We start from the raw sequence: 25,612 nt of genomic DNA, 5'->3' as shown, positions 1-25,612 counted from the left end.
TCATAGTGCGCAAAGGGGTTAATGCACAGCGGATGGTTCAAAGTGAAAATTGCAATTTTCCACTGATATGCCATTTTAGTGCATAATATGTTGTGCCCAGTTTGTGCCACAGAAGACAAATACCTCATAAAGCGTTAAGCGGGTTCTCTCGGGTATGGCGACGCCATATGTGTGGGCGCAAACTGCTGCTTTGGCACGCTGCAGGGCTCAGAAGGGAGAGAACGCCATTTTGCTTTTGGAGCGCAGATTTTGCTTGGTAGTAGTTCTGTTTGGGGTTTTGCTGGTATTTCAGTTTATTATTTGGGGGTATGTGTAATCTGTGCGGAGTACATCAGGGCATAATAAGAAGGTATAATAATGGGGTAAATAAATAATATTTCATAGATATGTGCCCGGTGTCGCACTGATAAATGGCGCCCGATCTTATCCACTTTTGGACACTCTGCACATTTTGCATCGCCATATTCTGAAAGCCAGAACTTTTTTATTTTTTCACCACCGGAGCTGTGTGAGGGCTTATTTGTTGCGGGACAATCTGTAGTTTTCCTTGGTACCATTTTGGGGTACATGCGATTTTTTTGGATCACTTTTTATTCAATTTTTTTGCAATCCTGAGCAAAAAACAGGAATTCTGACACCGTTTTTTAGGTTTTCTTTTTGCGGCGCTCACCGTACGCTATAAATGACATTTTTACTTTATTCTGCAGGTTGGTACGATTACGGCGATACCATATGTATATAGGTTTGGTCCTTTTTTTTAGCGTTTGCACAATAAAATGACTTATTTATTTAAAAAAAAGACATAATGAGACATAATTTTTTTATTTTTTAGTCAAAACAGCTGTGTAAGGGCTTGTTTTTTGCGGGACGGATAGAAGTTTTTATTGGTACTATTTTTGGGTACATGCGACTTTTTGATCACTTTTTATTCTTTATTTAGGGAGCGGTGGTGACCAAAAAAATTGTGATTCTGTCGTCGTTTTTTATTGATTTTTTTTGGGGTGTTTATCGTGCGGGAAAAATAACATTACAGTTTTATAGTTGGGGTCGTTACGAAGGCGGTGATACAAAATATGTGTACTTTTTTAACGTGTTCATTTTTTTTCTATAATAAAAGTCTTATTATAGGAAAAAAAAGCATTTTGTGTTTATATCACTTATAACTTTTATTTTTACACTTTTTTTAAAACATTTTTATTACTTTTTTTTTACTTTTTTCACTTGTCCCACTAGGGGACACTTAGACTTGCAGCTTTGATCGCTGGCCAGAGTACATTACACTACACACGTAGTGTAATGTACTCCAACTGTCATTGTAACGTAACTGTCACTCTGACAGGAAGCCGCGGAGGACCGGCCGGAGGCTGCTCCTCCGAGGCTTCCGTACATGGCAACCCGGAGGTCATTATCTGACCTCCGATTGCGACGACAAGCATCGGTAGCCCCCACGAAGTGATCGTGGGGGCTACCGATGCTTGCCGATGTGCTTCAAACCACTTAAATGCGGCGACGGCAATCCATCGCCGCACTTAAGGGGTTAATTGCCGAAAGCAGCGGCGATGGTCCGCTGTCCGGCGAGACTGATGTGTCAGCTGTCTAGGACAGCTGTCAGCGCGCGCCTGTCACTCTGTGTTTACACAGAGTGACAGTTTTAAATACTGACGAAAATGAACGTCCTGGGGCAGGAACTAGCAGCCGACCAGGACGTTCATTTTCGTCCTTGGTCATGAAAGGGTTAAGCCACTGGTTCTGCAGTGCCACCTAGTGGCTTCTAATAACATGGCAGGCATATACTAAATAACACAGAATGAAAGTACCAACCAACATGAAAGGTGCACAGAGAAGACAGTTCAATTTAAAAGGCCAGTATCACCCCCTTATACTTGCCCCGGCCTTTTCGAGTGCAGTCTCTTGCACTCACAGAAGCAAGCCAGGCATTCATTTCTGTAGTGGTTACAGTTCCCCATACTTGTAGAACTGTGTTCTCCTTTTTGTCGACCTCTTGGAGTCCCACTGCAACCAGCTCTGTTGCTGTCGACATGTCCTGCTGATCTTTAGGCTGGTCAGTTGAAAAGACGAAATGCTGTGGCAACTGTGGTTCTTTAGGAATCAATCCTGGTCTTGAGATGTTGGCTACTACCTGCTTTGGATGTAGGAAGACTGCTGGTGTAAATTCCGCCGCTGCAAGAGAAAGGAGGGATGGCTGGTTACGAGACGTCTGGCTTGACACTTGACCTATGGCCGGGTGTCTTGATTCTTCCAAATTCGCTGACCTTAGCTGGTGAAAGGGCCGACGAGGTCGCTGTCTGTCAGGGGGAAATCTGCTTCCCTTAACTGGAACGTCAGTGTTTGGATCCTGCCGACTACGCCAATTTTGTAGCGGGGTCTGCAAATAAACACTGACACCACTTGAAGTTGTTTCTAATGCGTTTACTTAAATGTTTATGGTTCAACAAGTATAAATTCAACTTTCTGCGTCACTGGATATATGCAACAAGGCTTAGATGCTATGGGTGCAGACGAACTTCCGGCTTTATGGTTGGGGGGTCTCGAGAGGGTCTTTCTCCTAATGGCTGCGCCTCAACCTCCCTATAAACTTGGTACGGCAGGATACAAGGCCACGTCTGCTGGTCACGGTGGGGCTATCCACTACCCTTCGCGGACTCCCCAAGACTGGAGGCTACCAACCAACATGAAAGATACACAGAGAAGACCGTTCAATTTAAAAGGGCAGTATCACCGCCTTACAAGCCAATCAGATTACTGATGGTCAGGAGGAAAGCTGCATTACTAGTTGCAGAGACTCCTCTTGCGCAACTGCAAGCTGATCAAATGTGTCAAACTGCTGCTCGAGCTGCTGAAACTCCTCAGCAAACTCAGGCTTTCTCTGCAACAGATCAGACAGGTGGCTCTCAGAAATGCAGAGAAAGGGAAAGGCATCTCTTGAGTACCAAAAATACATTTTTCAAATTTAGCGAACAAATTATTCTCTCTGAGAATGTGGAGGAAAGTCCTGACATGTTTGACGTGCGAGTCCCAGTCTTTGGAAAACAACAAAATGTCATCTAAGTATACCACCAAGAAGAGCCCCAGATAGTCTCTAAAAATACAATTTACGAAAGTCTGGAACAAAGCTGGCGCATTACATAGACCGAAGGGCATCACCAGGTACTCAAAGTGTCCTTCGGAGGTGTTAAAGGCAGTCTTCCACTCATCCCCCTTACGAACTCTAATCAGCTTATAGGCCCACCCGCAGGTCAAACTTAGAGAACCATTGGGCCCCGTGAACCTGATTAAAGAGATCGGGGATGAGCGGAAATGGGTGTTGGTTCTTTATGGTAATATTGTTAAGCTGACGGTAGTCGATACAGGGTCGGAGCCCCCGTCTTTCTTCCCCACAAAGAAGAAACCAGTACCTACAGGTGATGAGGAGGGGCGGATGTACCCCTTGGCCAGGCTCTCCTGGATATACTCCCTCATCGCTTCACGCTCAGGGCAAGCTAGATTAAAGATTCTACTTTTGGGGAGCTTGGCTCCAGGTACCAGGTCGACTGTGCAAACGTGTACTCGATGAGGAGGTAACTCTTCAGAGGCTTTTTTAGAAAAGACGTCACTGAAGTCCTGAATAAATTCAGGAAGAGTGTTCCCCTCCTCAACGAGACTGACCCTTAAGGTGGACATACAAGATGACAAACACTTCTTACCCCAAGTAACAAGATCCCCCGTCACCCAATCTAAGATGGGGTTATGCTTGCGCAACCAGGGGAGACCTAATAAAATCTCGGTGGGTAGCCCCTTAAGGACAAACATAGTACATTCCTCAAAGTGATTTGAACCAATCTTTAAACAAAACAAAAGGGTAGACTGGAAAACGTGCCCGCAAGCTAACGGGGAGGAGTCTACCTCTACCAGGGCAATAGGAACAGACAATTCAATAAGGAGTAAACCAAACGACAAAGCAAAACTGTGGGAAATAAGATTGGCAATGAACCCTGAGTCCACAAACGCAGAACCTATCCCAATCTTGCCCAAAAATGATACCTGGGCTGGCAACAAGACCTTATTAAAATGAACGGGAAATACCTGTGCGCCTAAGTGACCTCCCCGATGACCACTTAGGCGTGGTGGTCCACGTCTCCACAGTAGAAGCATAAGGCATTATTGCGGCGGAACTCCCTGCAAACTTTTGGATCTCCTGTGATCCCTATCTCCATCTGCTCCTCCTGGCAGTCAGCTGAAGAAGATGGCACAGGGACAGCTCGAGACCTAGTAGGAGCGACTGGAGTAGGAGGACTGGACCGTTCCTGCCGACACTCCTGGATGCGGCGGTCGAGTTGGACAGCGAGATTCATGAGCTGATCTAGGGAGTCGGGGGGAGGTAACCTACTAGCAGGTACTTCAGGGCTGAGTCACCCCAGGTAGATTCCACTGACCACTTCCTAAAATCAGAGCAGTACTGCTCTACCGGCCCTGACAAAGTCCCCCTAACTGAGTTTCAGCTGTCCTGTCGGGTTCATCATAGAGATGTCCCAGGGCGGAAAAGAAAGCGTTGACAGAGGAGCGTTGGGGACTAGTGGGAGATAAGGAAAATGCCCAATCCTGGGGGTCCCCCAGCAGACGGGATATGATGATCCCCACAGGTTGAGACTCAGAGCCAGAAGAATGGGGCCGTAACTGAAAATAGAGCATGCAGCTCTCACGAAAAGATGCAAAAAAATTTCCATTGCCAGAGAAACGATCGGGTAACTGGATTTGGGGTTCCAGCAGAGGTACGGTAGTGTAGGCTGCCACAGGTAACACAGGGGCGGCCACCTGCAGGGCATGCTCCTGCTGTTAGACTCTCTGGGCCAGATCCTGCAGAAATTAGTTGAGACCCTGCATTTGCTCTGTTAACACTACCAAGGGGTCCATGGCAAACAAAGCCAGACAACCGGGAAGAGCAGGTAAAGGGCCTGTAATTCTATCACAAACAAATACACGGTAAACAGTGAGGTCCCTGTTCTTCCCAAACCTCTGTCCCTACTTACTTGTACGACCCGACCTTAACGACGGTGCACACTGGGCGGCGTTCCCTATTCTAGTACAAGTGAAATAGACAAATGGATAAGACAGAGACAGTACGAAATAACAAAGGGTCACCTGGGAAGTACACGGAGGGAGAGGCAGGGCAATTGCGCCACGGACAAGTCCGGGCGCAAAAGGCGGATTCAGGCAGGCAGGGTAAAACCGGGAGAGTGTGGGAAAACAAAAAGTCAGAAGGTAAAGAAAAGTCAGGAGTCCAGCCGGGGCGCAGGGGTCACAAAAGAGTCAAAATTCAAGTCGCTCAGGGGAGTCTGGAACAAGGGAAAGCAGGAGCTATGTAACTCTTTACAGGCAAAGGCCTACTACCCCCAGGCTGAACTAAATAAGGAGAGGGCGGGAGCTCAGGAACATCAGCCAGGCTTTGATTGGCCTGACGCTCCTGAGCTCCTATTGGCTGCTGACTGCCTCAATCTGCCAGGCCAGGAGACGCCCGAGCGAGTATCTCTCGATGTCCTGGAGACCGAAGGAGCCACAGGAAGGGAGTACGTGACAATACTCATGGTTCAACAGATGGGTATACGACTAGTGATTTCTCCAGTGATAGTGAAATGGGGAGACATACAAAAAAGGATAGTTCACAAAACAAAGTGTCTTTTTTAGGGGTTCAAGAAAGAGAACGAACAGGAGAGGAAAATTTGCAGACAGAAAAGGAAGGCCAAATAGGAGACAATGCAGAGGCAGATAATAGATAGTAAAAATATCATCAACCTTTCTGATTTTTCTCTTTCCACTAGCCATAAGGGTTTATTAAATTGCGAGATTGGGTTTCTCACCGGTTACTTCAGGAAACCAGTTTGAAATCTATAAAGATTTACAATCATTTGCTCGAAAAGTACTCCTAAGTTTATGGCATGGAAATAAAGAGAAAAGTATTGAACAGATAGAACAATCTTCTACTCAGTAAGGGAGAATAGATCAGGAAATGATCATAGATTCAGCAGACTTACTGTAACGTCCGTGGTCACTGACCACAAACTCCTTCCATCCAGTCGACGCCCTTCTCTCAAGAGATGTCTGCACATACGGCTGTCCTGCTTCACAGTGACCACTAGGGTGTGCTCACGAGCTCAGTCCAGACTTAAGAAGCCAGAGCACACGCATGTTGGTGATTTGAGCTAATTGCTCCAGAGAACCCTGGGCTATAAGAAGGTCCTCCCACGCCTGAGCTTTGTTGTTGTATTCCAAGTCTGTCTAGCAAATGGTCCCCTAGTGTTTCCTGCTCCCAGTGTTTCCTGCTCCTGTATCCTGTAACCTTTATCCTGATCTAGTGCCGTGCTGTGCTGTATACCACGCCTGTCGTCCTTCTTCACGCTTGACGTCTACCTGATGCCTAGTTCCTGCCAAGCCTGCCTTGCTACTGTCCAAGCTGCCACAGGTACCCTATATAAACTATAGACTCTGACCTGCGCCCTGTTGGCCAGCTTCCATATCAGCAAGGCGGTATGGCCCAGTGGGCCCACGAACCCTACGTGAGAGTAAGCTCAGGCCATGGACCCCGCTGGTCGATCCAAGACCATGACGACGTCACAAGAGATGCGAGCGGATATGTTAGACCTCCGGTCTCGACAGGACCAACTCCTCCAGGCCTTAAATATTCTCGCACGTCGGCAGGAGGCACGAGCTGCCGTTACTCCTACTACACCTCCTGGCAGCGTTGATCCTCAGACTACACCTCCTGGCAGTGTCGACACGTATTTTTCTTTGCCACCCCGGACCGCTATAATGGAGACGCAGGTACCTGTCGTGGATTTTTGAACCAGTGCCAGATCCATTTCAGCCTGTATACTAGGACATTTTCGTCTGACGGCGCAAGGGTCGCTTTCATCATCTCTCTCCTCACTGGCAAGGCTCTTGCATGGGCGAACCCTATCTGTGTGAGACAAGGACCAGAGACCCGTGACTTCCAGGGCTTCCTCCGGACTTTTCACATGGTGTTTGAGGAGCCTGGACGGGTCTCATCTGCAGCGGCGGCGGCTTCCTTGATTAACCTACGCCAAGGAGACACTTCTGAGAGCGAGTACGCCATCCACTTCCGCACCCTGGCGGGAGAACTGTTATGGAAAAATGAGGCCTTGATGGCTGCATTCTGGCATGGACTGTCTCCTAAAATTAAGGACGAACTTGCCGCACGAGACCTGCCATCTACCCTGGATGACCTCATCCTTCTGTCTGCCCGGATTGATATGCGGATCCGAGAACACCTCCAAGAGGTTCGTCGGGAGGAAGGCCTTCCTAGTCTGGTCCCTACTTTGCAGCAACCCCTGATGTCGATCCTCCTAAGGAGTCTGTGATGATGGACCAGTGTAAGCTATCTACCCAGGAGAGACAAGGCAGACGCACTTCGGGACTCTGTCTATATTGCGGCCTCGGTGGCCATCTTATGCGCCTGTGTCCCCAAAAATCCCAAAGCCTAGGGTTGCTAGGAGACGCAACCTTGTAAAGGATTTACCAGACAGCTTCTGTGTCGACGCCCGTGATTAATCAGTCTGCATCTGCTCCTAGGTCTGATAGAGTGACTCGATCTGCTACCACTCAGGCTGCCAGGCTGAGGAGTGGGAGAACCTATCACAGCCTGGCCAGACGGAGCTAGCTCCCGCCCTCGGTCTATTTATGCCTTCGTTTCCTGCTTTTCCTTTGCTTGTGATTCTGTCTGGTTTCCTGGCTCTGCTGTTCCTGCTTGTACTATTGACCTCTGCTTCAATTTGACCCTGGCTTTACTGACTACTCTCCTGCTATGCGTTTGGTACCTCGTACACTCCTGGTTTGACTCGGCTCGTTCACTACTCTTGTTGCTCAGGGTGTTGCCGTGGGCAACTGTCCCATTTCCCTTAGCTTCTGTGTACCCTCGTCTGTTTGTCTGTCGTGCACTTATTGAGCGTAGGAACCGTCGCCCAGTTGTACGCCGTGGCCTAGGACGGGCCGTGCAAGTAGGCAGGCACTGAGTGGCGGGTAGATTAGGGCTCACCTGTCTGTCTCCCTACCCCTACATTACATAATCACAAGTCCTTATACATTTTCTACCCTGGTTCCTACCCTACTATGGACCCCCTTGAGGCCCTGGCTCAGCAAATGCAGGGTCTCTCCCTACAGGTCCAAGCCCTGGCTAAGAGGTGCGACCAGCGTGATGCTACCCAGGTAGTGCCCTCCACCTCACCTCTTGAACCCCACCTCAAGTTGCCTGACCGGTTCTCAGGGGACCGGAAGACTTTTTTCTCCTTTCAGGAGAGTTGTAGGCTCTATTTCCGTCTAAGGCCCCACTCCTCAGGTTCTGAGAGCCAGCGAGTGGGTATAATTATGTCCCGGCTCCAGGACGGCCCCCAAGAATGGGCCTTCTCCTTGGCTCCTAACGCCCCTGAACTTTCCTCTGTTGACCTTTTTTTTTCTGCTCTCGGGCTCATCTATAACGAGACTGACAAGACTGCCTTTGCCGAGAGTCAGCTGGTGACCTTACGTGAGGGTAAGAGACCCGTTGAGGAGTACTGTTCTGACTTTAGGAAGTGGTGTGTAGCTTCTCGGTGGAATGACCCTGCCTTGAGGTGCCAGTTTAGATTGGGTCTGTCGAACGCCCTGAAAGACCTGTTAGTTAGCTATCCCTCTTCTGACTCTCTTGATCAGGTTATGACTTTAGCGGTACATCTGGACCGACGTCTCAGGGAACGACAACTTGAACGTTTTTGTGCCTTCTCCTCTGGCTCCCCTATGATGGCTCCCGAGGTACCGTTGCTTCGTTCTTCCACGAAAAACTCGGATGAACCAATGCAACTCGGGGCCTCCGTGTCTCCCCAACAACGTATAGAGCTCCGCAGGAAGAATGGTCTCTGCTTCTACTGTGGGGATGACAAGCATCAAGTAAACGACTGTCCTAGGAGTAAGAATACTCCAGCAGGAAAACTTCCGTGCCTAAGTGACCATCGGGGAGGTCGCTTGGGCGCACAGGTATTTCCCGTAAATATGAAACCTAATAAGATCTTGCTTCCATTTCAGATCTCTTTTGAGGGTAGGTCTGCCACCGGCAGTGCCTTCGTGGATTCAGGGTCTTCTGCTAATATCATGTCTGTGGAATTTTCTATGTCTCTAGCTATGCCATTGATTGATTTGCCTAAACCTGTCCCGGTAGTGGGTATCAACTCCACTCCACTTGCTAATGGTTATTTTACACAGCATACCCCTGTTTTTGAACTCATTGTTGGCTCCATTCATTTGTAGCAGTGCTCTGTACTGGTGATGCAGGGATTATCTTCCGATTTGGTTTTAGGCCTTCCCTGGTTGCAGATGCATAATCCCACGTTTAACTGGAATCCTGGGGATCTTACCAAATGGGGTAATGAATGCATGACGTCTTGTTTTTCTGTTAATTTTATTTCTCTCCCTGAGGAGGTGAACACGCTACCTGAGTTTGTTCAGAACTTCGTTGATGTTTTCTCTAAAAATGCCTCCCAAGTGTTACCTCCTCATAGAGAATACGATTGCGCAATCAATATGGTACCAATCTCTCTTGTCCCGAACGTGAGGCCATGAGAGAATATATCCAGGAAAGCCTGGCCAAGGGTTACATTCGCCCCTCTACTTCTCCGGTAGGTGCTGGCTTCTTCTTCGTAGGGAAGAAGGATGGTGGTCTTAGGCCGTGCATCGATTACCGAAGCTTGAATAAGGTCACTGTAAGGAACCAGTATCCCCTTCCTTTGATTCCTGATCTCTTCAATTAGGTTCAGGGGGCCCAATATTTCTCTAAGTTTGATCTTCGAGGGGCTTATAACCTTATCCGAATCAGAGAAGGGGATGAGTGGAAGACTGCGTTTAACACGCCCACTGGCCATTTAGAATACCTCGTCATCCTTTTGGGTTGTGTAATGCTCCCCCGGTCTTCCAGAATTTTCATAAATGAGATTTTATGAGACTACCTGGGGGTATGTCTTGTAGTGTACCTTGATGACATACTTGTGTTTTCCAAGGACTGGTCCTCCCACATTGAGCATGTCCGGAAGGTGCTCCAGGCCCTTCGGGAAAACAAACTCTTTGCTAAATCCGAAAAATGTGTGTTTGGGGTACAAGAGATACAATTTTTGGGTCAAATTCTCACTCCTAATGAATTCCGCATGGACCCTGCCAAGGTTCAGGCTGTGGCTGAATGGGTCCAACCTGCCTCCCTGAAGGCGTTACAGTGCTTCCTGGGGTTTGCTAATTATTACAGGAGATGTATTGCTAATTTCTCGGTCATCGCTAAGCCTCTTACGGATCTTACTCGCAAGGGTGCTGATCTCCTCCACTGGCCTCCGGAGGCGGTCCAGGCTTTTGAGATCCTTAAGAAGTGCTTTATCTCTGCCCCAGTGCTGATTCAGCCTAACCAAATGGAGCCATTCATCGTGGAGGTTGACGCCTCCGAGGTGGGAGTGGGTGCTGTCTTGTCCCAGGGTACCAGGTCCCTCACCCATCTCCGTCCCTGTGCCTACTTCTCCAGGACGTTCTCGCCCACTGAGAGTAACTATGACGTGGGCAACCGCAAACTCTTGGCCATCAAATGGGCATTTGAAGACTGGCGCCACTTCTTGGAGGGGGCTAGGCACCAGGTAACTGTCCTTACCGACCACAAGAATCTGGTTTTCCTAGAATCTGTCCGGAGGCTAAAGCCGAGACAAGCTCGATGGGCGTTGTTTTTTACTAGATTCAATTTTGTGGTCACCTATAGGGCTGGGTATAAAAATATTAAAGCTGATGCACTGTCGCGTAGCTTCATGGCCAGCCCTCCTTCAGAGGAAGATCTTGCTTGTGTTTTACCCCCAGGTGTAATCATATCCTCTGTTGATTCTGACTTAGTCTCCGAAATTGCGGCTGATCAAGGTTCAGCTCACGGGAACCTTCCTGAGAACAAGCTGTTTGTTCCCCTGCAATTCCGGCTAAGGGTACTCAGGGAAAATCATGACTCTGCACTATCTGGCCACCCAGGCATCCTGGGTAACATGCGCCTCATTGCCAGAAACTATTGGTGGCCTGGGTTGCCTAAAGACGTTAAGGCCTACGTCGCCGCTTGCGAAATTTGTGCTAGGTCCAAGACTCCCAGGTCCCGACCAGCGGGCTTACTATGTTCTTTGCCCTTTCCCCAGAGACCTTGGACCCATATCTCCATGGATTTTATCACCGATCTGCCTCCATCTCAATGCAAGTCAGTCGTGTGGGTTGTAGTAGACCTCTTCAGTAAGATGTGCCACTTTGTGCCCCTCAAGAAACTACCCAATGCTAAGACATTAGCTACCTTGTTTATCAAACACATCCTGCGTCTCCATGGGGTTCCTGTCAATATTGTTTCTGACAGAGGGGTACAATTTGTTTCATTGTTCTGGAGGGCCTTCTGTAAAAAGTTGGAGATTGATCTGTCCTTCTCTTCGGCCTTCCATCCTGAAACTAATGGCCAAACTGAGAGGACTAATCAGTCTCTAGAACAATATTTAAGGTGTTTTATCTCTGACTGTCAATATGATTGGGTCTCCTTCATTTCCCTCGCTGAATTTTCCCTTAATAACCGGGTCAGTAACTCGTCAAGGGTCTCCCCCTTTTTCTGTAATTTTGGGTTCAATCCACGGTTCTCCTCCGTTTCACCTGGTGGTTCCAACAATCCTGAGGTAGATGTCGTTCATCGGGAACTGTGCACAGTATGGGACCAGGTTCAGAAGAACCTAGAGGTGTCCCAGAGCATACATAAGACCCAGGCAGATAGAAGACGTTCTGCTAATCCCTTGTTTGCGGTCGGGGATCTGGTGTGGCTGTCTTCAAGAAATTTAAAGTCCCGTCCAAAAAATTTGCTCCCAGGTATATAGGGCCATACAAGGTCATTGAAGTCCTTAACCCTGTCTCCTTCTGACTGGAGTTACCCCCGTCTTTTCGAATACACAACGTGTTTCATGCCTCCCTCCTGAAACGCTGCTCCCTGTCCTTGGCTCCCTCGAGGAAACCTCCGGTCCCTTTTCTCACCCCTGAAGGGGTAGAATTCGAGGTGGCCAAGATTGTGGACAGCAGGATGGTCCAAGGCTCTCTCCAGTACCTGGTCCATTGGAGAGGATACGGGCCTGAGGAGAGGACTTGGGTACCCGCCCGGGATGTTCACGCTGCAGTATTGCTCAGGAGGTTCCATCTTCGGTTCCCCTATAAGCCAGGTCCACCTAGAAAGGGTCCAGTGGCCCCTCATAAAAGGGGGGGTACTGTAAAGGATCTGCCAGACACAGCTTCTGTGTCGACGCCCGTGGTTAGTCACTCTGCACCTACTCCTAAGGGTATGTGCACACACACTAATTACGTCCGTAATTAACGGACGTATTTCGGCCGCAAGTACCGGACCGAACACAGTGCAGGGAGCTGGGCTCCTAGCATCATACTTATGTACAACGCTAGGAGTCCCTGCCTCGCTGCAGGACAACTGTCCCGTACTGTAATCATGTTTTCAGTACGGGACAGTTGTCCGGCAGCGAGGCAGGGACTCCTAGCGTCGTACATAAGTATGATGCTAGGAGCCCGGCTCCCTGCACTGTGTTCGGTCCGGTACTTGCGGCCGAAATACGTTCGTCAATTACGGACGTAATTAGTGTGTGTGCACATACCATAAGTCTACTCGAGTGACACCTTCTTCTACCAATCAGCCTGGGAGGCTGAGGAGTGGGAGAGTCTATCACAGCCTGGCCAGACGGAGCTAGCTCCTGCCCTCTGTCTATTTATACCTTCTCTTCCTGTTCCTCCTTTGCCTGTGATTCTTTTAGTCTGTTGCCTGGCTCTGCTGTTACTGCTTGTGCTACTTGTCTTCTGCTTCATATTGACCCTGGCTTGACTGACTATTCTCCTGCTCTGCGTTTAGTACCTCGTCCACTCCTGGTTTGACTCGGCTCGTTCACTATTCTCCTGCTCTGCGTTTTGTACCTCGTCCACCCCTGGTTTGACTCGGCTCGTTCACTATTCTTGTTGCTCGCGGGGTTTCCATGGGCACCAGCCCCATTACCCTTAGCTTCTGTGTACCCTTGTCTGTTTGTCTGTCGTGCACTTAGTGAGCGTAGGGACCATCGCCCAGTTGTACGCCGTCGCTTAGGACGGGTTGTTGCAAGTAGGCAGGGATTGAGTGGCGGGTAGATTAGGGCTCACCTGTCTGTCTCCCTACCCCGCCATTACAGAACCCATTGACTTTAATGGGTGTCTAGGTGCCTGAAATACACGAATATAGGACATGCAGTGAGGTTCACGCAACAGACACTCACTGTGTGAAAACTCACGCATGTGTGAATAGCCCCATTGAAATCAATGAAATCAATGGGTCCTTGTGCTGTGCTTTGTTTCAACGCACAGCACACGGACGAGAATCACGCTCGTCTGAATGAACCCTAATTATACCATGTGTGATACTGTCTGCTGGGGCCCTGTATCTAAGCCTATCATGTATGATACTGTATGTTAAGACAATGCATCCAATTCCATCCAGCGGTGTAGCTATAGGAGCCTTAGTCTTATAGATATGCCATCTCTGATATATATGTTAAAATGTATTTATTTTTCAGGGGAGGGAGTAAATATATGACTTGGGGCTTGTGCCCATGATCTTTAAAAACCCAAGCAACGTCCCTGACGCTATCACTGCTTCAAGGCCAGGACCGGAGCTAGCCTCCGATCTGGCCGATTAACCCCTTAGATGCAGCGCTCAAAAGAGAGCGCTGAATCTATGGTGTTTACATGCAGATCGGAACCCCGCAATACAATTGTGGGGTTTTGATGACTAGGTCCTGCCCAGAAGCGGGGCCTAAAAGCCTTCTGGCCACAAAAGGAAGATGGCGCAGGCTTAGTAGCTGAGCCTGCGACATCAGCCGCGGGTGTATGTTACAGCTGACACTCTGCTGTAACGGCATCTTAGTGGTTTTTAGCGATCGGTATCGACACAATGTCATCCTGAGGATGCCGATCGTTGCTATGGTTGGCTAACAATGGCCTCCTGGTCTGCCACATACGATAGCCTATTAGGCCCCGCCCAGAGATAGGCTATGTTCACACGCTTAACCAAAAATGTCTGAAAATACGGAGCTGTATTCAAGGGAAAACAGCACCTGATTTTCAGACTTTTTTTTAGCAACTTGCGTTTTTCGCAGCATTTTTTATGGCCGTTTTTGGAGCTGTTTTTCTATAGAGTCAATGAAAAACGGCGCAAAAAAAACGGCTCAAGAAGTGACATGCACTTCTTTTTCAAGGTCGTTTTTTATGCAGCCGTTTTGGAAAACGGCCGCGTAAAAAAACGGCCCATCGGAACAGAACGCCTTTTTTCCCATTGCAGTCAATGGGCTGATGTTTGGAGGCGTTCTGCTTCCGATTTTATAGCCATTTTTCGGCCGTTTCCGGCTCGAGAAATGGCCGAAAATAAGCCGTGTGAACATACCCTTAGAGTAAAGATCAAAGGTGTAGGCCTTCAAGTCCCCTAGTGGGACAAAAAAAAAGTTTAATAAAGTTAGTAAAAAGTTGAATAATAGTGTAAAAATAAAAGTTTCAAGTTAATAAAAACAATAACCTCCTTTATTCCTATAATAAGTCAACAAATAAGGAAACAAATGAAAACGTTAAAAAAGCACACATATTTGGTATAACCGTGTCGTTATGACCCACACTATAAAAATAGTGTTATTTTTCCCGCCGGGTGAACACCGCAAAAAAAAAACAATGCCAGAATCACTGTTTTTTGGTCACCACCCCTTCCAAAACATAGAATATAAAGTACTCAAAACATCGCATGTACCAATAAAAACTACAACCCGTCCCGCAAAAAATAAACCCTTACACAGCTTTTTTGACTGAAAAATAAAAAAGTTATGGCTCTCAGAATATGGTGACAAAAAAAATAAAAATAAAAATGTGATTTTATTGTGTAAACCCTGCAAAACATTAAAAAAAACTATATAAATTTGGTATTACCGTAATCTTATGCACCAGCAGAATAAAGTAAAATTGTCATTTATAGCCCATGGTAAACACTGTAAAAATAAAAGAATAGAAAACTTTGTCAGAATTGCTGGTTTTTGGTCATCTTGCTTGCCAAAAAAATTGAATAAAAAGTGATCAAAAAAATCTCATGAACTACAAAACTGTACCAATGAAAACTACCGATTGCCCCGCAAGAAATAAGCATTCACACGGCTCCGTTGGCGGAAAAATAAAAACGTTTTGAAAATGTCTTCGAAAATGTCAACACAATATGTGCAGAGCGTCCAAAAGCGGATAAGATTGGGTATCATTTATCAGTTTGACACTGGGCACATATCTGTGAAATATTATTTATCTACCCCATTATTATACCCTCTTATTATGCCCTGATGTACTCTTCCCTGCTTACATATGCCCCCCCACGTTATAAACTGAAATACCAGCAAAACGCCAAACAGAACTACTACCAAGCAAAATCTGTGCTCCAAAAGTCAATGGCGGACCCTCTCTTTAAGAGCCCTACAGTGTGCCCAAACAGCAGTTTACGTCCACATATATGGCATCACCATACCTGGGAGAACCAGCTTAGCAGTTTACGAGGTGTGTGTCTTTGGTGGCACAAACTGGGCACAACATATTGTGCACTAAAATGGCATATCAGGGTAAAATTGCAATTTCCACTTGGCACCAGCCGCTGCGCATTAATTACTAATGGAAAAACACCTTTGGGGGCAAAATGCTAACTACACCCCTTAAAATGCCTTAAGGGGTGTAGTTTCCAAAATGGGGGTCACTACTTGCTATTTGACCTCAAAACCCTGCAATTTTAGGCCAATGCTGCGAAAATCACTAAAATAGACCTCAAATGCGCATGGTGCTCTTCACTGCAGAGCCCAAATGATAAATGCCTTGAGGGGTGTAGTTTCCAGAATGGGGTCACATCTTGGGGGCTTCTACTGTACTCTGGTACCTTAGGGTTTTGCAAATGCAAAATGGCGCCCGAAAACCAATCCAGCAAAATCTGCATGCCAAATAGCACTCCTGCCTTTCTGAGCCCTCCCGTGTGTCCAAACAGCAGTTTATGACCACATGTGGAGTGTTGCCATACTCAGGAGAAATTGCTTTACAAATGATGGGCAGCTTTTTCTCCTTTATACCTTGCAAATTTTTACGGCCTCATTCCACTATATTCAGCAAAAAAAACTGTGGTGTAAATATGCCCACTATACCCCTTGATAAATTCCCTGAGGGGTGTAGTTTGCCAAATTGTGTATTTTTGGGGGTGTTTCCACTGTTTTGGCCCCACAAGACCTCTTCAAACCGGACATGGTGCCCAAAATATATTCCAATAACAAGAAGGCCCCAAAATCCTCTTGGTGCCCCATTGCTTCTGAGGCCTGTTCTTCAGTAAATTACCACAGTAGGGCCACATTTCTGATTTTTCTAAAAACTGCAGAATCTGGGCAATAAATATTCAGTTGTGTTTCTCTGGTAAAACCTTCTGTGTTACTTAAAAAAAAGGACTAAAAATGAATTTATGCAAAAAAAATGAAATGTGTAAATTTCACCCCCTATTTTGCTTTAGTTCTTGTGAAACGCCTAAAGGGTTAATAAACTTTCTAAATGCTGTTTTGAATACTTTGATGGGTTAAAATGGGGTGATTTATGGGTGTTTGTATTGTATAGGCCCCTCAAAACCACTTCACAACTGAAATGGTCCCTGTAAAAATAGCCTTTTGACATTTTCTTGAAAATGTGAGAAATTTCTGCTAAAGTTTTAAGTCTTGTAATGTCCTAGAAAAATAAAAGGATGATCAAAATACTATGCCAATCGAAAAGCAGATATATGGGAAATGTTAATTAGCAACTATTTTGTGTGGTATAACTATCTGTCTTACAAGCAGATACTTTTAAATTTAGAAAAATGCGAATTTTTAAAATTTTTCACAAAATTTTGGTATTTTTAACAATTAAATACTGAATGTATCGACCAAATTTTACCCGTAACATGAAGTCCAATGTGTCACGAGAAAACTATTTTTAGAATCGCTTGGATAGGTAAAAGCATTCCAAAGTTATTATTACATAAAGTGACACACGTCGGATTTGAAAAATGGGGCTGCATCCTGAAATAGTCCACGTCCTTAAGGGGTTAAGCATACTTAAATAAACATAGCTTGATCTTGAAATATTACAGAAAGATCAAAAAAAGTCGGTAATGTTGATAAATGTAATGTAGCTAGTCCTAGACCTAATGGCAAGCACATGTTGCAAAAGCAAATATATCATTTTAGGGTACACAATAAGAAAGATATAAACCAATGATACGAGTAAAGAGGCAAATGGGATTATAGAAAGTCTATCCCGGCTACGCTATTGATTTTGCCAAAATGACAGAACCCTTGCACAACGGAGATAAACGGAAACCATTGGCACTGAATCCGTCACCATTGAAATCAATGATGATGGAAATGGAAACCTATCATTTCCGTTTGTGTCAGTCAGGACTCCGTTCCGACGGAAAGCTCAGACGAATTATCGGAATGGAGCCCTGACGCAGATGTAAACGAAGCCTAACCCTGACTTTTCCAGGAAAAACGAGAAATGCTGATTAGAGCCACTGAGAGCTTTTGCCCCTTCATTCCAGCGATCAGTCAGGGTCTCCGCACCTAGACACCCACCGATTAAAACTTCTCATAGAAAATTATGATTGAAGTTATATAATGGGGATAGTTCTGATCTGCTTTTTATATTGATTTGTAGAAATAATGCACATTTCTTTCAGATGCAACTAGAAATACATTATGTCATGGATTCATTTGGCTTCCTATCTTGCTGGCAGTAGGGATAAGCATTCTTCCTTCACTTCTTGCCAGTTTTGTCACCAGCATGTTCGGCCATAACCAAGTCAACCATGTAAGTATTATAAATATTATTTACATGAATCACACAAGCCGAGACATTAAGATGTATAGCTGAAAATTAATAATCCTTAGATATAATAAAGGATTATATGATGTGTAGAAGATTTCTATTCTACCGGTCTCTCTTCACTTAAAGTAAACGTCCACCCCCCTGAATAGCATCTTCTTATTTCAATATAAATAGGTTTACATTTTTGTGCTTATTATTTTTTTTAATATATCTTTAATGCGGTCTGAGTTTTTTTATTCTAATAGAGCCCAAAATTTAAGGCATTTAAAATATAACATTCTGCCCGCCTGAAGCCACCACTAGAGGGAGTACGAGGCATTACTGCAGACTATTCATACTTCATACTGTTTATATTTTTAATGTTTCTACAATAAAGTCCTAAGATTGCTTCATGAAGTGCTGGATCATATCTTTTGTTGGCTGCTGAGGAAGATGCCTGAGCCAGGGCGAGGTTCGTGCACTGGATCACTGACGACGCTGGACACCAGTTTCCCATTATATTATAGGGTACTATGAATGGTGGCTTTAAAAACTACAACTCATCCTGCAAAAAACAAGCCCCCTAACGGTTATGTCGATAAAAAAAATAAAAAATGTATGGCTTTTGAAAGGCAGAGGGAATAAAATGAAAATTAAAAATGTCTATGGCATCAAGGAGTTAAAAAGTGTATCTGCTATATTAAAGAGGCTCTGTCACCAGATTTTGCAGCCCCTATCTGCTATTGCAGCAGATAGGCGCTGCAATGTAGATTACAGTAACGTTTTTATTTTTAAAAAACGAGCATTTTTGGCCAAGTTATGACCATTTTCGTATTTATGCAAATGAGGCTTGCAAAAGTACAACTGGGCGTGTTGAAAAGTAAAAGTACAACTGGGCGTGTATTATGTGCGTACATCGGGGCGTGTTTACTACTTTTACTAGCTGGGCGCTCTGAAGAGAAGTATCATCCACTTCTCTTCACAACGCCCAGCTTCTGGCAGTGCAGCACTGTGACGTCACTCACAGGTCCTGCATCGTGTCGGCACCAGAGGCTACACTTGATTCTGCAGCAGCATCAGCATTTGCAGGTAAGTAGCTACATCGACTTACCTGCAAACGCCGATGCTGCTGCAGAATCATCTGTAGCCTCTGGTGCCGACACGATGCAGGACCTGTGAGTGACGTCACAGTGCTGCACTGCCAGAAGCTGGGCGTTGTGAAGAGAAGTGGATGACACTTCTATACACAACGCCCAGCTAGTAAAAGTAGTAAACACGCCCCGATGTACGCACATAATACACGCCCAGTTGTACTTTTACTTTTCAACACGCCCAGTTGTACTTTTGCAAGCCTCATTTGCATAAATACGAAAATGGTCATAACTTGGCCAAAAATGCTCGTTTTTTAAAAATAAAAACGTTACTTTAATCTACATTGCAGCGCCGATCTGCTGCAATAGCAGATAGGGGCTGCAAAATCTGGTGACAGAGCCTCTTTAAGTACTTGTCTTAATACTGTCGTCCTGTTCTCTCTAGCAGTTTAGAGATGATTGCAGGCGCCCCAGTCAATGCCGATATAGCCATAGGGCAGAGGCGTAGCTAGGTTCTCCAGCACCCGGGGCAAAGATTCAGTTTGGCGCCCCCCCCCCACAACCTCTTTCCCGACATCTCCTTCCCCCTCGCCGTGTTTGTTTTCTTACCAATCGACGTGTCATTTCTTTTCCACATTTCTTTTTATGTTTACAAGCAATATAGTTCTCTACACAACACCAGAATAGTGCTCAGTACATAAATACTGCCCCAGAACCAAGCTCATTACATAGATAGAGCACCAGCACAAATACAGCTCAATTTAGTGCAACCCCTGCTGTACAGGTTTGTACGGCGTAAAACTACAGCTCCCAGCATAGCCCGAACAATGGTAAGGATATGCTGGGAGTTGCTGTTTCACAAAAAATAAATCCTATCATAATCATACCACCCATCATCTCGCTGCAGATCATACAGTGACTACATTACTGAGTAGAGGCAGAATAAACATTTATATTAAGTGACTCATCGGTGACATCTCAGATTCTAGTTCTTTTTCTCCATCCGGTCAAGACCTCTATGATGACTTCTCCCGGTCACAGACCATTTCTGCAGTTTGCCGCTCAGATGTCTTCAGCTTCTCACTTTTCCAACATATCTACACCTATAAACAAAGATAAAGTTCTCATTATACCACACACTACGCCCCTAAATATAATAGCGCCATACACTGCACCTCTAATTATAATAGCACCATACACCGTGTCACACACACACACACACACACACACACACACTGTGCCCCCTGTAGATAGTGTCTGCCATAGAGCCCCCTGTAGATAGTGCCCCCATAGAGCCCCGTGTAGATAGTGCCCCCATATAGCCCACCCCTGTATATAGTGTCCCACAAATAACTCCCCCTATAGTGCTCTACAGATAGCCCATACCTGTATATAGCCCCCTGTAGATATAGCCCACCCCTGTATATAGTGCTCCACAGATAGCCCACCCCTGTATATAGCCCCCCTGTAGATATAGCCCACCCCTGTATATAGTGCTCCATAGATAGCCCACCCCTGTATATAGCCCCCCTGTAGATATAGCCCACCCCTGTATATAGTGCTCCACATATAGTCCACCCCTGTATATAGTGTTTCACAGATAGCCCACCCCTGTATATAGCCCCCCTGTACATACAGTGAAGGAAATAAGTATTTGATCCCTTGCTGATTTTGTAAGTTTGCCCACTGTCAAAGTCATGAACAGTCTAGAATTTTTAGGCTAGGTAAATTTTACCAGTGAGAGATAGATTATATATATATAAAAAAAAATTAAAAAATAACATAGTCAAAATTATATTTATTTGCATTGTGCACAGAGAAATAAGTATTTGATCCCCTACCAACCATTAAGAGTTCAGCCTCCTCCAGACCAGTTACACGCTCCAAATCAACTTTGTGCCTGCATTAAAGACAGCTGTCTTAAATGGTCACCTGTATGAAAGACTCCTGTCCACAGACTCAATTAATCAGTCTGACTCTAACCTCTACAACATGGGCAAGACCAAAGAGCTTTCTAAGGATGTCAGGGACAAGATCATAGACCTGCACAAGGCTGGAATGGGCTACAAAACCATAAGTAAGACGCTGGGTGAGAAGGAGACAACTGTTGGTGCAATAGTAAGAAAATGGAAGACATACAAAATGACCGTCAATCGACATCGATCTGGGGCTCCATGCAAAATCTCACCTCGTGGGGTATCCTTGATCCTGAGGAAGGTGAGAACTCAGCCGAAAACTACACGGGGGGAACTTGTTAATGACCACAGTCACCAAGAAAACCATTGGTAACACATTACGCCGTAATGGATTAAAATCCTGCAGTGCCCGCAAGGTCCCCCTGCTCAAGAAGGCACATGTACAGGCCCATCTGAAGTTTGCAAATGAACATCTGGATGATTCTGAGAGTGATTGGGAGAAGGTGCTGTGGTCAGATGAGACTAAAATTGAGCTCTATGGCATTAACTCAACTCGCCGTGTTTGGAGGAAGAGAAATGCTGCCTATGACCCAAAGAACACCGTCCCCACTGTCAAGCATGGAGGTGGAAACATTATGTTTTGGGAGTGTTTCTCTGCTAAGGGCACAGGACTACTTCACTGCATCAATGGGAGAATGGATGGAGCCATGTACCGTCAAATCCTGAGTGACAACCTCCTTCCCTCCACCAGGACATAAAAAATGGCTCGTGGCTGGGTCTTCCAGCACGACAATGACCCGAAACATACAGCCAAGGCAACAAAGGAGTGGCTCAAAAAGAAGCACATTAAGGTCATGGAGTGGCCTAGCCAGTCTCCAGACCTTAATCCTATCGAAAACTTATGTAGGGAGCTGAAGATCGGAGTTGCCAAGCGACAGCCTCGAAATCTTAATGATTTACAGATGATCTGCAAAGAGGAGTGGGCCAAAATTCCATCTAACATGTGTGCAAACCTCATCATCAACTACAAAAAACGTCTGACTGCTGTGCTTGCCAACAAGGGTTTTGCCACCAAGTATTAAGTCTTGTTTGCCAAAGGGATCAAATACTTATTTCTCTGTGCACAATGCAAATAAATATATATAATTTTGACTATGTGATTTTCTTTTTTTTTTTTTTTATATAATCTATCTCTCACTGGTAAAATTAACCTAGCCTAAAAATTCTAGACTGTTCATGTCTTTGACAGTGGGCAAACTTACAAAATCAGCAAATCAAATACTTATTTCCTTCACTGTATAGTCCACCCCTGTATATAGTGCTCCACTAGATAGTCCACCCCTGTAAATAGTGCTCCACAGATAGCCCACCCCTGTATATACTATATATAGGGGTGGGCTATCTGTGGAGCACTATATACAGGGGTGGACTATATGTACAAGGGGGCTATATAAAGGGGTGGGCTTTCTGTGGAGCACTATAGGGGGAGCTATTTGTGGGATACTATATACAGGGGTGGGCTATATCTACAGGGGGACTATATACAGGGGTAGGCTATATCTACAGGGGGGCTATATACAGGGGTGGGCTATATCTACAGAAGGGCTATATACTATATAGCCCCCTGTAGATATAGCGGGGGCTATATACAGGGGTGGGCGATCTATGGAGCACTATATACAGGGGTGGGCTCTATCTACAGGGGGGCTATATAGATATAGCGGGGGGCTATATACAGGCCCACCCCTTTATATAGCCCCCCTGTAGCTATAGCCCACCCCTGTATAAGGTGCTCCATAGATAGGCCACCCAGTATATAGCCCCCCTGTAGATAGACACCCCCCTCCCGTAGATAATGCCCCCCGCATGTAGATAAACCCCCCCGTAGATAAAGTCCCCCCCGCAGATAAAGTCCCCCCTCCGTAGATAAAGTCCCCCCTGTAGATACAGCCACACACTTTTTTATTACAATTAAAAAAAACAATTCAAACTCACCTTAATCCCGTTCCCACGCCGGCCGGCAGCAATGGAGACTTGCTCTCTTCTGCGCAGGTCTCCTGGGGGTTGAACGAAGCGTCTATGAAAGGCGCTGATTGGCTGGGCAGGATGACTTTCCCTGTCAATCTGCGCCTTTCAGCGACGGAAGCTTCACTGGTACAAAAGGTACCAGTAGCTTCACTGATGCAAAAGCGCTGAATTCATTGCTTCTAATTGTACCTGTGTCCTATATACACAGGTACAATTATAGTGCAGGAGGAGGTGGCGCTGGCGCCCCCCTCTAAGTTGCGCCCGGGGCACATGCCCCGCCTGCTCCCCCCCTAGCTACGCCCCTTCCATAGGGCACCATTTTTAACTGTGTTTGCGTACTCTGGGCAAAGTTGAAAAGTTTAAATGGGTTTGATGGCGGACTACCTAAGACACTGGGGGAGCGGCATAGTTTTGTGTCTTCCCCTTTGTATGTGTCCAGTTTGCCCTTGCGTTTACAACCTTCATTGATTTTCTACCTTCCTTTTCCCCTTCTGTGTTGGTCTGGCCATTCTCCATTCTGTAGTTCTGTTCAGAGGCTTGTGGCTCGCTGCAGCACCACTGAACATTTTGTAGCGTTCCAGATTGTCCGGGAGACAGTGTTTCCCAGGCGGCCAGGCTAGAAGGGAGGTGTAGCACAGCATCAGCTCATTCTGAGCCCAGCACTGACGCGCCGTAGTGGTGCCGTGGAGGAAGTGGTGTAGGGGTATGGGAGGAGGGTTGCACAGCTGAGCGGGCAACTGTGTGATAAGTACAGGATGCTACAGCACAGCCTTGGTACTCGCAGATCTGAGTGAAGCCCGATCATTGGGAACAAAGAAAATATAATCCCTCAGCGCTCCAGTCTGTTCAGGAGGAGTGGGCACTCATGAAACTTTTGCACTGGGTCCACCAAAATGTTAAAACTGCCCTGCACCCAGTAGTGAAATTCTTTGCCTGGAACTTCACTACTGATCATGTGCAGCACAGATTTGGACATTTTAACTAGGGGCCCTGGTCTAAGGGGGAGGAGAGAACAATGGGGAGCTGATAACAGATTTTCTATCGCCGCTAGAACATCCAAGTTATCAATTCTTTTTGATAAATAGGAGCCTTAAATTGATAGAACATCACATATTTATATGATTAATATGTCAAAACTTTCTTAAATTCCTATGAAAGTAAATATGCAACAAGCTATGCGTTTAATAAATTGTATACAATATTAATAATATAGAATTAATAATGTATAATTTTTAATGCTTTTATTTTGAAGTCGACTCTGACTCCACTCAAAACTGACCCTGACTCCATGACTCCGACTCCACAGCCGTGTTTATACATTGAAATCATATATAAAACAGTATGCACTAAGGTCCTAAGCTCCCTTTAGTGGTCACTGCAGGAAGACAGAATTTTATTATTTAAGGGTATGTGCACATGACCTCTTTTCATGCGTAATGGAGGCGTTTTATGCCTCAAATTACGCCTGAAAAGACAGCTCCAATACTTCTGCAAACATCTGCCCATTGCTTGCAATGGGTCTTACGATGTTCTGTGCAGACGAGCAGTCATTTTACGCGTCGCTGTCAAAAGACGGCGCGTAAAACTACGGCCGCGTCAAATAAGTGCAGGACACTTCTTGGGACGTAATTGGAGCCATTTTCATTGACTCCAATGAAAACCAGCTACAATTACGTTGGTAAAAGACGCCGTGAAAAACGCGTGCACTTGTAAAAACGTCCGAAATTCAGGAGCTGTTTTCTCCTGGAAGCTACATTTTTTTAAGCCAGTTAGTGGCGTTTTTCTCCCATAGACCTCATTTGCTTATTTTTTTTTTGTCTGATGAAAAAAAACAATGTGTAAATGTGATTTGTGTTTTTTTATGAAGTTTTTTCAGAATAAATTCTGTGTTGCACAGGGGAATCTTCGAATCACATGATTTGCAATCTCCACGTCTCCATCTCCTAACATTGAGAAAAACGCAGCAACTTACGCACCATTTTCTGCCGCAAAAACCGCAGGAAATGGTGCGTTTTTTCCGCAGGGGAAAGCCTTCGACTTTCAAACGGAATTGCTGCAGAGATTCTCTGCACATGTATTTTCTTGTCTGACAGTTCATAAATTCAAAACAAGTTCTATATTTGTTCTGACCTATGGAAATAATTTCGTTTTTTAATTCAGCAGCGTAAAAATACACCTCTTATAAACTACACAGTGTATTTACCACTGAAATCAATAGAAAGCTGTTTCCATGTTTCAAGTGTATTTCGGAGCGTAATATGAGCGTTTTACGCTCTGAACTATAGCGTGTGAACATGGCCTAACTGTAGACTTGTACAATACATTGAGTCACAAGTTTTGTCAGTTTTTGTCTCAGTATGCTAGATTATGAAACTGACTAACATACCTGCTAAATACCGTGTGTTTTATTACTACTTACAGAGAAATTCCTTTGGAGTAAAAAATCGACCTGAAGTGAATACAGTTGCAATGACAGCACCTTTCAGAAGAGGAAGTTTAAATCGCAGATCCAGTTATGCTTTTTCACACAAGGAAGGTTATGCTGATCTTATTACGAAGGGAACAAGCCTACGCAGGTCTAAAGTGAATGATTGTGTTCCAGAGGACATAGAGATGTCACCAAAGAGTGATTAAACTATAATTCAT

General features: G+C 45.6%; 1 protein-coding gene across 1 annotated transcript in view; it reads left to right on the top strand.

Annotated features, from left to right (window-relative positions):
- ATP8B3 (ATPase phospholipid transporting 8B3) overlaps positions 1-25,600 on the top strand; it is a 761,685-nt gene extending 736,085 nt beyond the window's left edge. The window contains exons 26-27 of the mRNA XM_075852305.1: positions 17,804-17,934; positions 25,388-25,600. Coding sequence (XP_075708420.1) covers positions 17,804-17,934; positions 25,388-25,600 — 344 coding nt within the window. The remainder of the gene's footprint in view (positions 1-17,803; positions 17,935-25,387) is intronic.
- The last annotated feature ends 12 nt before the right edge of the window (positions 25,601-25,612 follow it).

The sequence above is a fragment of the Rhinoderma darwinii genome, chromosome 1 (assembly GCF_050947455.1).
Source record: "Rhinoderma darwinii isolate aRhiDar2 chromosome 1, aRhiDar2.hap1, whole genome shotgun sequence".
Taxonomy (NCBI): Eukaryota; Metazoa; Chordata; class Amphibia; order Anura; family Rhinodermatidae; genus Rhinoderma; species Rhinoderma darwinii.
Note: the sequence above shows the minus strand (reverse complement) of the source record. Positions and strands in the feature narration are given on the sequence as shown.